Below are 15,884 nucleotides of genomic sequence, written 5' to 3' on the forward strand. Positions count from 1 at the left end.
AACAACAGTCTTTTTTGAAGGTCGACTCCACTCGCGCAACTTTTGACTGACCCTCACTGCTACCATATTGCTTCCATATTATGCTGTGGAAAGCTTTACTTCACCAAGTGTGCTAAAAACCTCCATCAAGGTATATTTTCTTAGCAATTTTTCTGACGTTTTGGGGGGGGGGGGCTTAACAGGCCACTTTAGGCCTTTGGGGGGGGGCCATGGCCCCCGTGGCCCCCCCTTGGATCCGCCAGTGGCTCCATCACTGGAGCTACAAACTCTAAAAAGATAGGCTTTCTCAGAATCCCTCATTACCCCCACCGAAAGGGCTCCATTTACCGCCAAAGGGGGCATGCCCCACCATTTGCCGACCCCTGCACTAGATTAACAGAAGAGAGGATCTTTCCCCAGAACCCTGCCAGTTCCGAGAAACATCGGTGAGGCGTTTTACCTCGGCGGGGCGACTTGCCCCGGTCTACCCTACGTGTGGACAAAAGTACGTCACGGACAAAAGTACGTATAGCAAATGTACGTAGGGTATTAAGTACGTACCCCACCCTTGGGTTAAGTTGATCAATGTGTAATACCTTTCTGATTCTTTATTTAATGAGCATTTGTTACAAGGCATAGCAAAATTTATTGATGAGTAAATGGGCGAAATGGACAAAGCTATATTATTTGGTATATGAATTTATCATGAGTTCCCTGCAGTATGGCAACAGAGCAGCAATAAAGAAAAAGTGGCCCAACTTACACGACTATACCCTACTTCTAACATACGTACTTTATACACTACGTACTTTGGCATACGAACCGTACGTACTTTTGGCATACGTACTTTTTACACTACGTTCTTTTGCATACGAACTTTTGCGTACGAACATTTGCGTACGTACTTTTGGCATACGTACTTTATACACTACGTACTTTTGCATACGTACTTTTGCGTACGAACACTTGCGTACGTACTTTTGGCATACGTACTTTATACACTACGTACTTTTGCATACGAACTTTTGCGTACGAACATTTGCGTACGTACTTTTGGCATACGTACATTTTACACTACGTACTTTTGCATACGTACTTTTGCGTACGAACATTTGCGTACGTACTTTTGGCATACGTACTTTATGCACTACGTACTTTTTCATACGTACTTTTGCGTACGAACATTTGCGTACGTACTTTTGACATACGTACTTTATACACTACGTACTTTTGCATACGTACTTTTGCGTACGAACATTTGCGTACGTACTTTTGGCATACGAACTTTAACGCCTACGTATATTTGCGTACGAACATTTGCATACGTACTTTTGTCCTACGTACTTTAGCGATACGTACTTTAGTCCTAAAATCGCGGGCCGGGGGCACTGAGTACCGACTGATCGCACTGAGGCCCGTGGTAGGCGAGCCGGACCTAGGTAATAAGGTCAGTCGGCGCTGCGCGAGTGGCTCTCGACAGCTTGTCAGGGGGTACTGAGAGGCGGATAGTGAGTGAGTGACGCAGGTCTGAGGAAAGCAGAGTTCAACGGAGGTAGGTGGAGGTCAGAAAATGTAAGTTAACCCGCGCCCCGCTGGGCTATTCAGCCATACGCGCCCTGCTGGGGGGGGGGCAGATTCTGCCCCCCCCTGTCTAACTTCCGAACCGATGGTCGTAGAAAGACGGGGAAAACGGCAATCGAAAGCTCTCAACAAGGCGGATCTTAAGAGCCCAAATTTTTTTGCTTAAGTAGGTCAGAGGTCAGGTCAAGGTCAGGTCAAGGGTACAAAATGCAAGTTTCTACAGTATCGGCCTTGCACCGTAGTTGCCGAAGAATGGACTGAGACTGATTGCCCAAAACGTGTTATTAGACTACCAAGACAATATTCGTTGCACACAATGTCATTCAAAGGTCAAGGTCAAGGTCAGGTCAGGTCAGGTCAGGTCACCAAAAACAAAATATAGAAAAGGGCATGTGCGACACATGTTTTATGGGTCATTTTACTCATGGAATTCAATAGGCACACTTAATAAGTGATATGGACCACCTCTGGATGAATTTCAGGTCGAGGTCAGGTCAAGGTCAGGTCAAGTGAGGTCAAATTTTGAAGTTGGTTTTTAAGGCCTAAAAAGGTGTCTATCCGATGCAGTTTTTCACGGCGAATCGAATGGTGCTATTTTTGTTTCCGTACGAGGTCTAGAACTTCCAAAAAAATCATTTTTCAAAAAAATTGTGTGTCGTGACGTCATACAATTTTGAATAACTCCCACATTTTTGAACCGATTCTTCTAAAAATTGGTATGTGGGTGCACATAGACCACTTCTTTGACATATATTCCGGTTTTTTCGATAAACTCAAAATTTTGGTTTTTATAAATATTTTCCCAAAAAAGTCAGTTTTTTGGAAAAATTTTGGCCAAAATCCAAAATTTTCAAAAAACCGAGATAGCCATTTCATAGACAAAGTAGAATCACGTATAACCTTTTTTGTTACGTCTTGATTCCTTTAAAAATGAAGATGTTAGCGGCGTTTGAAATTTTGCCGTTTTTGAGGCGAAAATGGCGAACATGACGTCACTAAAACGTCAAATTCTGAAAAATTTCCGACGGATTTCGCTCAAATTTTCAGGGAACGTGTCAAATTGATGTATGATAAGGTACTGAAAGTTTGACGTCGCTGGCGTAACGCGTTTAGAAGTTATTGGCGAAAAACGGGAGGGGGGGGCAGATTCTGCCCCCCCCAGCGGGGCGCGGGTTAAGGTCAGTGAAGATCGGCTGAGATTGGCTGGGTCAGCTGAGGTCATCGAGGTCGGCTGGGTCAGCTGAGGTCCACGAGGGTCTGCAAAGGTCAACTAGTCGTTGTAGTGCTATATGGCTGTAACAGAGATGGATGTATAGGGACAGGTGACAACAATGCCGGGTTATAAGGTGAACGTGTCGTAAGGCGTATTAATTACTGAGCTCACCAGTCAAAATCCAGAGACTGGTAGATGGAAGGACACTAAAATCGAAGACACTATATCCATGCACCTTGGTGGAGATGGCATACAATGTCGAATATTAAAAAATAGCAATAACAGCAGCAATCCATTATCAGAAAGGATTAAAAAAAGAAATGAAGGGAACCGTCAGCTCAGCAATGACAGAGCCGGTACCCATCTGCAGCTTCTGCTGAGTCTGCTATTAGTCGGGAGATTAGCTAATTCTGACGAGTAAAAAACATCCCCGATCTGGGTCTGTCGCGAGAAATAGTCTGCGACCGCATTGAAAAGGCTTCATATGACTCAAGTCGGGAAGGGTAACTTATCAAAATATGAAAGTTTACGCAGGCATGTGCTTTGTCACACAAGTAACAGCCAAAGATAAAAGCAAATAACTCAAGCACGTAACACGCGTAGAGAGCAGCGTTTAAACAACCGAAGAAGACACACGTCATAAAGCATCCAATAACACGTAGATAAGCAACTATTTGCAGATCCAAGGCTTTTCTGCGAATCGAGTTCAGTGTGTGCAAAATAACTACGCTGGTAACAACACTGATTGGTCGTCCTTACAAATGTTTGTTCAGCGGCTTGCATTATTGAGCAGCAGCGGATGGGGCAATACGTCCGGCGCGCGACTGTGCGAGCTCCATTGTTCGACCACGGCTGGTCTCCAATGGCCGCAATTCCTGCCACTGCCAACGTTCCAACAGCCTTCTGTGTTACAGGCCTTTCACCGTAAGTCAGGCAGAAGCCAATAGCAGTCCAGTGAGTCAATGGTACAACCGCCACCGTCTAGCATATACCACGTATTTACAGCCATGGGTTGGTGAGCGTGATGCAAGGCGAGACTAGCGAGCTGATAGAACTGGAGTTATTGGGGCTGGTTTTCAGAATATGTGGAAAACACCATAAATAGCACATACAAAACACCACAAACAGTTAATCACAGTGTACCACACACGCCGCATAAACCCAGATCGTCTACCACCTGCAGCGCGCTCCGTGGTAATCCATGTAAGACAAAACTCGAGAAGGTAAAGTTCAAAAAGGAAACCGCCAGCCAACAAAAAATCGCGCCTAAAATCAAACGAAAGCCTTCTTCCCGGAATAAGTCATTCTAACTACCAACTCGAGACAGGCCTTGCTCGAAACACTCGAACTCAAAACGCCTTGGTTATCTTCGAATAACTCTGTGCATAAAGTAAGTAGTCGATCAAACAATATTTTCGCCACGCCACCAACATTCTACAAATACGACAAAAACACCGCGACGTTCATTAAAAAACTTGTCAAACATCAGTCGTGTACAGCATCTTTGAAGTTCAACAATAAACACAGTTCAATAATTCACCACAGTCCTCAAACGAAAAGCGATGACGACAAATATCATCAAAAAAGACAACGTCTACGGGTTCAAGGACTACCGGGGATTTAGATGCTTTGTCGGGGGGGGGGAGGTTGTCGCGTAAATGTTATTTTTCATGCACTGCTATTGAAAACGCGTAAAAATGTCCCTGAGGAAGGTAATGACCCAGCATCCCCCTCCGGAATTCTGAATCCACTTGTGAGGAAACTAAGCAACGTAACGTTTTTATACAGCAATCTGGGTCTAGACTGGTGCAGTCACAAAAACAGACGAGCGGGGGACCAGCACCAATACATGCGTCACGGCGGCTCGGTGAGCACTGTGTGAGAGACTGTACCTGGGCGTCATAGAAATCCTGCAGCCTGGCCTGGTGAGAGTGAGAACACACAACACGGGGTCAATGAAGGTCGTATGAGGATCGGCCGGGCCAGCTCCAACACAGCCACACACAGCTCCATCAGAACCAGCCACACCGCAACACAGCTCCGCAACACCCAGCCAAGCAAACAGGCTTATAGGGCGAAACCGCAGGCAAGCGGTGATGAGAAAGAGAGCGCGAGGATGCGAGAGTTGTTATGTCAAAAGTACTCTTCTGAAGCAAAATGAGAATTAATTATGAAAGACTTTATTTAATCTTGCTCACAACTGATTTAAAGAAGAGTGTTATTGCTTGAGAGTTGCAGGGTGATGCCAACTACAGAGATGATGGGCAGAGGACAAAGTCTCCAACGCACCCACTCCGGCAGTAACAATAAACCAAAGCAAACAATCACACCGACGCCACGCCCCCGGCATGACGACACTGCGAGCAGGCAGTGGCACGTTCCGGGAGCCCCACACCCATGTCCGCTGCGTCACCGTCGCAGAGGTGGCAGGGAGCACTATGGAGGAGGCGTCGCGAGCTGAGACCGCGTACCCGCTCAGCAACAATGACGACACTGGGCTAAGCTGCCTCCTGTCACTCCAGGACTCGACTGGCGCACCCTGAGGTCAGACACTCATCAAGGATCAAGGACCAACAGGAAGGGATCAAAGATCGAGTGACACTCACCATCTGTTTGAGCCAGGTGCCGAGCGGCCGGCTGGTAGCCATGGATTGCTTCAGCTCCTCGTCTCGGATCACCTTCTTCTCCAGCACGTCCACCAGCAGCATCCTGCCCGGCTTCAGGCGGCCCTACACACACGGAAAGACACAAGAGCGTTTCAAGTTCAGGGCTTATACCTACTGCTCTTATCACCATACATCAGTAGCATATGCCAGCAGCATCCATGCGCGGCTTCAGGCGGCCCTGGACACAGCGATACAGGAGGCTGCAGGGAGAGATACGTACTCATCAAATCAAAATACACCAGCACCGTACACCAGCAGCATTCTGCCCAGCTTCAAACGGCCCTACACACTTGAGAGACACATGTTACATGGGCATACAATAACTCATCAGATCACAATACACCAGCAGCTTACAACAGCAGCATCACGCCAGGCTTCAGGCAGCCCTACACACCCCGAGACACATGAGGGTAATTTTGTGGTCCTACCTTCAAAACAGTGTTGGCAGTATAATCCCACCACAGGATTTCTTACCATCCTGACGATTTTGGCAATTTACTCCCACCCCTGGATGGAAAATGTCCTTACCTTACTGACGATCATGGATGTTTTGTAGAGTTCCTTACCTTCCTGACGATGTTGGCGTGGTCGGTGTCGAACACGCCCACCTCGGACGCCATCACCATGTAGTTGTCCTTGGTCTGGTAGTAGCGAGACGGGCGCAGGCCATTTCTGAAACATGACCATCAGAAGGCGTCACAAAACAATGGAAAGATAATTTATTGACGCAAGCGTTCACATATAAAAAAACGTTATTGTTAAGTCATTTCTTTCTTTCCTTCCGTTTAGCAGCGCTGCTTATTAACGTTATTGAGCTAACTCACTGCTGCAAACAGATGCGAATCAAATATCATCAGCATATACGGTTAACCAGAAGCAAGGCGTTCGTATCCAAAAGCCGAAACCAAAATAATGTACCCGTCTAAAAAAGGAACTGAATTCCTTTCCTTCCAGACTTCTGAATCTGGCAACATTTATCTAAAGCAGAGTGCTGAAAGCCGCTCCAGGCTCCAGTGAGCAGCCATCCATCAGATCAGACCTCATCCCGAGGCTGGCTACTGCCGAGGGCGGGGGCGGAGGCGGGGCGGGAGGCCATCCTTTACAGTCGCCGACCGCCCCCGCTCCCGCCGACCCCCCCCCCCCCCGCCCAGCCGCCGCTGACCCCGAGTAGCGCCGGGAGCTGTAGAAGACGGCGGCGTGGGCGACACTGGCTCAGTCTCCCTAATAACCCCAGACGTGATCCATAGCCGCGCCCACACACATAAACGGGACGACGGCGTCGACGAATATCCAATAGGCTGCATAATTTCCAACCTCATATCGAGCTCGTATTTTCCAGGGGCAAACGACAGAAAATGAGATTATACCTATTTCTGCATTGGGTTTTATATCGCTCAATATGAGATTTGGCAGAAGGGGTATTTAAACAGCACAACTACGTCTATAAGATGCAACCAGCCATGAGAAGGATTTACTGAACGGAGTCATTTTGAAAGGCCTTTTGAGGGTCTGTAGTCATAGATGCATGGATCTCGTACGCCCTTACAAATCAGCTTTCATCTTATAATTCATTTCTTCATCTATACTCCTTTTTTACCAATTGAGGGGCGAACAGTTGATAGTGTGATATTCTCAGAGAAGTCATCTCTCGCCTAGCCCACAGGCCGACCCGGGTGGAGCGACTGTCACTGAGCACGCCGCACGCGGTGCAGCGTGGAAACGCAACACCCAGCGGTGTCACGGTATCCCTATCCAGCGGCTGGCGGCACGCGGCCGACCCTTGGACAGCATCGCCGACCCAACAGACTACTGAGCTGGCAGTGGTGCGGCGCGGCCACCCTGCAGAGGCCGGCGCCCGGCGCATTGATAGCACAGCGCCAGCGGCGGCGGCGACGATCGCCTGCCAGGTCCCCGCGAGTTATAATGGAAATATCCCGACAGTCGCCGCGTCGACTGCCGACGCTGGGCGGTGGACGGTGGGCGGTGAGCGGTGGGCGGTGGGCGGTGGGCGGTAGCCAGCAGTGGGTTTGGCGGCCCCAAGAGATCGCACTCTCATGGGCAGTCATAACTCCCGGAAAATCGTCGCGGAATTATTTAGATACGGTCACCGGGGCAGCTTACGGAGAATCACCGCCCTATCAGTGCTGATTCAGTTAGCAGCCGTGGGGTTTTGAGGAGTATTTTGTCGATAAGGAAACATAGTTTGACGGTTACATTACACTATCCTATATCCCTTCTCGAAAATCTAGCGGACCGTCTACAGAAAATTATACAACAGAAATATGAAGCGAGCTGCAAATTGTGTGTTCCACATTCAGCAGCAGCTTGGCCACTGGAACCAGCTCAGCTCTCGCACAATGCCGGTCCAAAAATGGAAACTGCGCAGTGGACTCGGCATTCAGCGCGATGAAAGACCTTCCGTCGGTGCTGGGCCGACCAGGCTGCGCGCAACTTGTTTGCACTCTCGATAAATGTCAGCGACCGCGTGCTGGCAGCGTGCCAAATGCTCGGCACAGCAACGAAACCGAGAGGAGTACGAGGACATTACGTAAGCGACCACGGGCATACAGGGGCTATCAGGGTAGTTACGGCCAGTTTTAGAATGTAACCGGGGTCAGATACGGTAGCGTCGGCCGCACACGGCACAACAAGAGATAATAGCGCGCAAACAGGGATATCAAAGAGGGCTGTCATTAGGCTCAGGCCCTATGCGAAGTAATACGAGCACCTAGCGATTCACAATTCTCGTGTCTGGTGATTGTGGCTCGCAGGGACGCAAGCCGCTCTTTACCCATCGTCACCTTTTGTTATCCCGATGTTGTTTCCCATCGTCACCTCCCGTTAACCCTTGTTCCCTAGCCGTCCCCTGCACACGCACCGGTCCAGGATGGCGCCTATGAAGCGTCCATCAGTGAAGGTGAAGAGCGCCGGTCCGTCCCACGGCTCCATGGCGCAGCCGGCCCACTGGTAGAACTGCTTCTTCTCCGGCGACATCAACTTGTCGTTCTGCCACGCCTCCGGCACCATCGTCATCACCGCCTGCAACGGGGGAGGTCAGAGGTCAGCGAGACCAACGATAATAGCCAGCACAGCACACAAGGCACTCAAAGATAAAGAGAAAGTCCTGCAATGTTGAGCACATTCCGCTGTTTCATGTTTGAGGCAGTTGCTAAATTTAGAGGTCAGTTTAGAGGTCAATGCAGGACTGGTGGGGAAATGGTGGCAGAACGCCAGTTCTTCAGCCGTCAGAGCTGCCTATGACGGTCGTGCCCAGTGACGTCAACAATCAGAGATGTTGGCAATGCACATGGTCAGCAAGCGTGGCCTAGTGTTGCTACTAATCGAAAACTGCACGACAGTGGTACTTAAGAAAGCATCTTCTTGTATCGACTTCACTCTCTTAGGAAGCCAGAACGGAACACATTAGCAGCCTAGAACACTTATTGGAGCTCGCCGGCAGCCTCACCACCTTAGTGGCACTCAATGAGCCGTGACGTCACGCTAAGACAGTCGGAAGTCAGGTTGAATGGATAAGCGTCAGCTAACGACTTTTCATGGACCAAAAGGGATAAAGAATTAACCAAAGATTTTATTTCCGAGTAGTGTTCGATTGGTATGTTCACCGCTACGATCCGTAATGCCAGCTTCAATGAGCCGTAGATTGAGCCCCTTTCCCCACTCGCCCGCAGTAAAAACCTATTTACATGTCGTGAACCAATCTGGTCAGTTGAAGTGATTATACACAAAACCACACAAAGTCCAACCCAAGATACGTTGCAATCTAAACGAAATATTTCAACATCGGTCCAAACGAGTGGCGAGCATTCTGCGGTGCCCGGGTACGAACGCAACAATAACACGTTACATAAGCAGTCATCGACCGGGCCATCGTCGGTCGACGAAAGAACGGCATTGTGGACGGAAGGAATTACAAAAAAGTGAGAGGACCGTGAAAATTACATTTAGTAATAGTCCGACCTTACCCATCATTCATTAACCATCAAATTGTTGATTGTTATTTCGTGCTCCTCGGTCTTCTGTATTACGCAAACTAATATTTTTAGTGATGATAAAAACTGCAATGTTCCCAGGCGGCATTAGGGTGCTCTCGCCTCACACACGAATTTTCTTCTCTTCTGTGACTTCCACGCGTCTTCAGCCGGGGGTACCCCGTTGTCGGGTACGGCAATGGCCGGGGGCGTACCGACGCCTCAGACGTCGTTTGTATGCTGCTCCGGCACCCTCCCCAGTGTCCCATCATCGGCTGGGCTACAACGTCTGCACGGCCGCTGCCGTCTGATATCGGTCCAGCCGAGAGCAGTTGCTACAGAAAACCACCGATCGCTTACCACTACAAATCAGATTCTGAACTCAATGCTTCTACAGTTCACAGAACAGCCCGAAACCCTATCAGTCATGTGACCCTGTGCTCGGATGAACTGCTGAACAGTGGCGGCGGAAGGTAATTTTGGATGGGGGTGCAAAGTTTTCTCAAGGGGCCCTCTGGAAGTTTTGGGCCCCCCTTCAGTTTTTTTTAGTGATTATTATTGATTTGTGAAAAACGAAGATTTTGGAAAACTATCCCCATACACACAAGTTCTGTAAAAGGTTTGAAATTGCAGTGTACCTACCTGTCTCAAATAATGAAAGCATAAAGAAGCAAATGCAGCTGGTTTTTTATCAGTTAATCTTCTAGTCTAGCCACCACCCGCAGCGTCTCAAACCACTTTTCTGGATCCGCAGTGGACCATTGAGGGCCCTACGAGACCGTTCCAAGAAGACCGTGTTTAGAAGCCCCTTGGAAACCGACCACATCCACCAGAGACCACTCCTCCAGAGACCTACATGACTCCCCAGACTGAATGAGCCCTCCGATCAAGGTCGGTCTCTTGAAAGTTGCTGAAAGGCTTCAGAAGGCAGTATAGGCTCGAAAGTCTTTTGAGGGCTCTCAGAAACCGGCATCGGACCCAAAAAAAGCCTGTATGGGGGCCCTCCAAAGCCGGGATGGAGGCCACAGGAGCCGATGTTTAGCCTAAAGAGCCGGTTCGGAGGACTGAATAGAGGAAAGGGGTCTCAGTGGGGCCTTCAGGGGCAAGCGTTTGAGCCCCACAAGTATGTGTGGGGTCTTAGAGGCAGGTAGACCCCTGGGGTATGTACGGGGTCCCAGGAGCTCGCGTGTGAGCCCTCAAATATTCGGCTGGCGGCTACTAGAACCAGCATGGGGATTCTTAGAAGCCGCTTAGACCCACACTTCATGGGTCATGAGTCCAAAGAGTCGATGTAGGGGCCATAAAAGCCGGTGTGGGCCCATGGCCCCATAAGTTCCGACATTGAGACTCTCAGAGGCCGGCGACGGGGCACCAAGAGCAGATAAAGTGCCTCAACAAGCCGACATGGGGCCTGAGAATCAGTGTGGAATTCCAGGAGCCTGCGTGAGCTCTCAGAGACCTTCGTATTTCGTAAGGTCCACAAAGGTCGTTGAATCCTCTGAATCTGAACTCTGCGGGGCCCTCAGAGGCCAGCAGGCAGCATGTCTCTTGGCACCTGCCTGCGTTGAGTTGAGACCCTCCGAGGACGTCGTAAGGTTCTTCAGAGGCCAGCGTTGGCCCGTGAAGCCTTCGTTAGGCCTTAGAAGCCGTCAACAGGGCCCTCAGAGGTCAGCATGGCCCCTGGAGCCTGCCTGCGTTGAGGCCCTCAGAGGCCGTCGTGGGGCCCTCAGACGGCAGTGTGGGCCTTTTGAGCTTGTGTTGGGTCTTAGAGACCATCGTGAGGGCCCAGAGAGGTCGTCGTCAGGGCCCTCAGCCCCTCAGGGACCGTCCTGGGGTCCTCAGAAGTTGTTGTGAGGACCCTTAGAAGCCTTCGAGAGGATCATCAGAGGTCGTAATGAGGGTCCTTGGCCATATTGAGGGTTTTCATGGGCCCTCAGATACCTTTGCAGGGCTCTCAGAGGCCTTGGTAAGGCCGCTAGAGGCCATCGTTGTTAGGGCTCTCAATAGACCGTTGCAGAGCCCTCAGATGCCAGCATAGCCCCTGCAGCCTGGTTGGGTTGGGGCCCTCAGAGGCCGTCGCTGGGCCGTCTGAAGCCAAATGGACCCTCAGACTTGAGTTGGGTATAGGGCCGTTACGAGGGCCCTCAGAGACCGTCGTAGAGGCCCTCAGAGGCCAGTGGGGCCCCTGGAGTCCTGTGGGACTCTCAGCAGTCGTCATGAGGGCCCTTAGTGATCATTATAGGGCCCCAGGGGACAGAGTTCGTCGTGAGAGCCCTCAGAGAATCATCGTAAGGGCCCTCAGAGGCCGTCATAGGGGCCCTCAGAGGTCAGCGTGGCCCCTGGAGTCTCCTTGGGGCCCTGGAGTCTCTGTGGGACCCTCAGCGGTCGTCATGAGGGCCCTTAGTGGCCGTTGTAGGGCCCCAGGGGACAAAGCCGTCAGGTGGGAGCCCTCAGAGATCGTCATAAAAGGGCCCTCTGAGGCCGTCGTGGGGGCCCTCAGATGCCACGTGGAGTACCAAACGCGGCTCGGGACACTTCTAGCCGGTGTGGGGGCCCCAAAGACTAGCATGGGGCGCACCTGGCCATATTGGACATCCCGGATGATTCCACATCAGTGTTCGTTTCCCGATCACTGGTTTTCAAGAGAAAATATATTGGATGGTGCGACGGGCCCATTGTGCGGAGTTTGGGGGTGCAAAAAGATATGTTTGCACCCCCATGTTTTTCGATGGGGGTGCAGCTGCACCCCCTGCACCCCCTATTCCGCCGCCACTGCTGCTGAAGTCACATGACCGTGCCGATGGCCGCGGGCAGTCATCGTCACGTGACCCGTTGATTGTTTCCACCAGCTGCCGGCCGGGGCGTCGGCCGGGGCTCTCAGTTCTGGCAGAGGTCCAAGTCGACACGCCGGCGCCGGGGGGGGGGGGGCTTCAGCCCCTCCCCCTCAGACACCCTGCCGGCCTCACTGACCGGTCAGCCAACGATGCGGCTGCAGACCCCCCCCCCCACCCCCACCCCCTCTGCAGGATAAACAGTTCGGAGCAGGCGGTGAGCACTATCCAATATAACGGATTTAGACGAGAGATCGGGGATTTGGACGGAGAGCATTGAAGTCGAATGTGCGTTCCAGAGACAGCTTCGACAATGTCGAGATCTGATCAAATGTAGGAGATATTATGTAACGTCTTATATAACACCTACGCGTACAATACATCTGCATCCCTATGTTCGTCAGGACGTCCTGGAAGGGATGATATTCGTTCTATTTGCATATTTTTTGTCGCATCTTTAGTTGGAAAGTATAACGTGAAGTCGAGTTGTATCTTCTGGAGCTGCGGGACATAAGTATGGACTGGATGAAACCTCTGGATGACACGACCAAGCACCTAACGCTCTGCATAACTGGTGGGGCTGAGGATGAAATTGTGAGGCCCACATGACCCTAAATAATGGCAGACGAGCGCGATCGCACTCACCAACCTATTCACTCGCCTCCCGGCCCCCACTGACCTCCGGCAGAAGGCGTCCTCCGGCCATGACGAGGAACTCGAGCACGCAGTCGACGCAGCCGGAGTCTGAGAGGTTGGGCTCCACCACCGGGTAGATCATGGGCAGCTCCTCTCCCAGTTTGTCAGACTTCATCACACCCTCGCGAGCCTTCATGTAGTTCACGTTGCCACGCAGCGTGTTGATCTCGCCATTGTGGGCCAGCATCCTGAGGTCAGATGGAGGAGAAAGGTCAGCGACGGGCCAGAACTCAGAGGCAGCTGACAGGAAGGTCAGACCTGACCCCAACACAGGTCGCAGAGCCATTTAATGAGTTTTACTCTTTTAAATCGTGCACAAACAAATAAAATGCAAATAAATGTAATGTAAATGTAAATGTAAATGTAAGCAAATGTAATCGTGATGGATTCAAAAGTTGATTGCACAAATGGTTTCTCTGATGAATTGCATAATTTAGTTCACTAGAAGTGGCAGCAACCTGCCAGTTGGGCAGACTAGCATTGCGAAATAATGCCCGAGCTTTCCAACAGGCATCAGTTGTAGCACAGCCGCCAGCATCTATGGAGCATTTAATCTCCAGCCGCTTTGTTTGGCACAGGTGTGCTACAACATACAATACTAGTGCTATCGGTCTGGGCAGTATCGATGTCAAGAGCCGTTCAAGAGGCAAGGGTGGCAGTAGGATGAAATAACACAAATGTGCCACTACACATTGCCGTTACGTAATAACCCACAGGTGCACAGGGAACCATTCGACGGGAACCTCCTCCCCGCAATGCCAGCAACGGGCGACCCCCACTGGCCGCCTGATGTGTCTGGGAAGATGCTCTGGGGACTGAGCTAAGTTATGGAAGGGTGGTTGGCAGTTGCCCAAGGGGGTATCGTCCAAGAAAGCGTCAAGACTATTGGGGCCTCGAGCCTTCGTCTAACGTTCCAGAGCACAAAGCGCAAAAAAGCAAAATAAGAAACCGGGTACTAGCTGTTATAAAAATGTCTTTAAACGTATCGGAGAAGCTCAGCATCCCGCAAAAAAATCGGTACGTTTCCAGTGGCAGCCAAATGCCAAAAGAATGACTCTCTACGTGAGGCTTTTCAACAGTCCACTGATGTTTTCGGGATGACGTGCACGGCTCTATAACGACATCTCAAACTGGCACCGACAAACAGGACTGCCAGCGCCGAGATTGGCGCTGCCTTTATTCAATTGCTGACCTATTTGGCCACTTGTGTGGCAATAACAGGTTTGTATCAGGCTCAACTCGACCGGCCTAAGCCGGACCGTGGACAGGATGACAGATTTGGTCCAGTCCACGTCTAAATCTAGACCACGAGACCTCTAGAGGTCGAGGTGCAAACCCACGGACCGTCGGCCCCGACCTTCGACCATCCCACTCCTTGCCCTCCATTACTAAACCGTCCAATTCGTCGATATTTATAGGCGTCGCCAAGCCGCGTCGCAATGCAAACATGGAAGCTGCAGCCTTCTGGGGGGCTTCGCTGGATCGGGGGCGCCTGCGCGGAGTGTGCGAGCCCGCGCCAGTATCGAGCGGGGAGTGGTCGCACTGTCGAGTGTCGAGGAAATGGGCGCCGGATGGACCGGATCTGACCGGTGTCGGATGGACGACCCGACGCTCCGGGCTTCTTGGCTGGCTTTGGCAGCGACACTCCCCCGGAGAGACTACCGCGGGGCACATTAGCGGTCGTGGGATGATAAGCGGATGATGCATATTTGACGTCCAATCGGATATTCGGAGAATCCAGAACAAAGACAACGCTGATCGAATAGCGGAATTGGAGCGTTACAGTGCAAGACGTATGGCTAAGTGATTAGTAATTTATTATTTCTGGCAGTAATTCGCGGTTCTGGTAGATTTTATGGATATCGTTAATAAATACAATGAAAAATCAAAATAGCAAGGCAATCAATGTGTGGCGAACGCACTGGCGAGGCTATCCAATCATTGTTCTGTCCTTGAAGTTGATATAGTAAAACAAACAATCTGCCACGCTTTTAACGTAATTTGAACGTTTCCAGCAGTCCAAACTCCCAAAGTTGAGGCTGCCGGTTGCAAGGCAGTAAACAATGCCCGATGGACACTCGTCTGTCTAGCAGTCTAAGATAGCCCGCCAAGAGTCCCAAGAATTTACTGTCCGTGAGGAACCGCTCCTGCATATTGCATGTTCATAACAGGTCCAGCGCCAGGCCCAGATTCGCGATAGCCAAACGCTACGGCTGCTGAAACGCCAAGCATGACCGTGGACCTCAACCCAGATATAGAGCTTTAAAACCAGTATAACGCCTTTTGGGGCGACTAACGGAGCGAGCGAGAGGGTGGGCCTTGCACGTGCGAAATTGCGAGGGGTACCTCCAACTGACTTGTGCACGGCACCCTACTAACTGGTCTCTAGCGATGTGCCAAATTTGGGCACAATCGGCCCAGCCGTTCTCGAGATCTGGAAGCGGCACCCTGCACGTGCGCACGTGCAAAATGGGTCCCAACTGACTTGTGCACGGCACCCTACTAACCGGTCCCTAACCGTGTACCAAATTTGAGCGCAATCGGTCCAGCCGTTCCCGAGATCTGGAAACGACCCCTGCACGTGCGCACGTGCAGCAGCACCCCAACTCTGGCACATGTATATGCAGTGCCTAGTGGGTGCCTACCTACATGCCAACTTTCAGCGCAATCGGCTTAGTAGTTACCGAGATATTGCAACAATTACAAAACTGACACCTCTTCGTTTTGCACGTGGCACGTGCATAAGGGGTCACCCACATGCATCGGGAATAGTCCAATACTTGGTAGAAGGAATGAAGCTACCCTACAAAAATTACCGCGTGTAAATCGGTCAAGTGGTTGCTGAGATATAAGCCTCGCAAAAGCGTGACCACGGCCGGCCGGCCGCTCATACTCAGAAATTTCCGTTAATCTAAGGAAAGACTACGCT

At 50.8% G+C, this 15,884-nt stretch overlaps 1 protein-coding gene across 6 annotated transcripts in view; it reads right to left on the reverse strand.

Annotated features, from left to right (window-relative positions):
• Positions 1–15,884, reverse strand: part of LOC122390252 (glutamate synthase [NADH]-like) — a 111,026-nt gene that overhangs the window by 47,177 nt on the left and 47,965 nt on the right. For 5 of the 6 annotated variants that reach the window (XM_043382984.1, XM_043382985.1, XM_043382988.1 and 2 more), the window contains 5 exons: positions 12,939–13,143; positions 8,318–8,478; positions 6,006–6,111; positions 5,380–5,502; positions 4,666–4,695 (listed from right to left, as the gene is read on the reverse strand). In XM_043382984.1, coding sequence (XP_043238919.1) covers positions 4,666–4,695; positions 5,380–5,502; positions 6,006–6,111; positions 8,318–8,478; positions 12,939–13,143 — 625 coding nt within the window. The remainder of the gene's footprint in view (positions 1–4,665; positions 4,696–5,379; positions 5,503–6,005; positions 6,112–8,317; positions 8,479–12,938; positions 13,144–15,884) is intronic. The other variant, XM_043382987.1, reaches the window with a different exon arrangement.

Source organism: Amphibalanus amphitrite, unplaced genomic scaffold, assembly GCF_019059575.1.
Source record: "Amphibalanus amphitrite isolate SeventyFive unplaced genomic scaffold, NRLGWU_Aamphi_draft 000388F_arrow, whole genome shotgun sequence".
In the NCBI taxonomy this organism is placed as follows: Eukaryota; Metazoa; Arthropoda; class Thecostraca; order Balanomorpha; family Balanidae; genus Amphibalanus; species Amphibalanus amphitrite.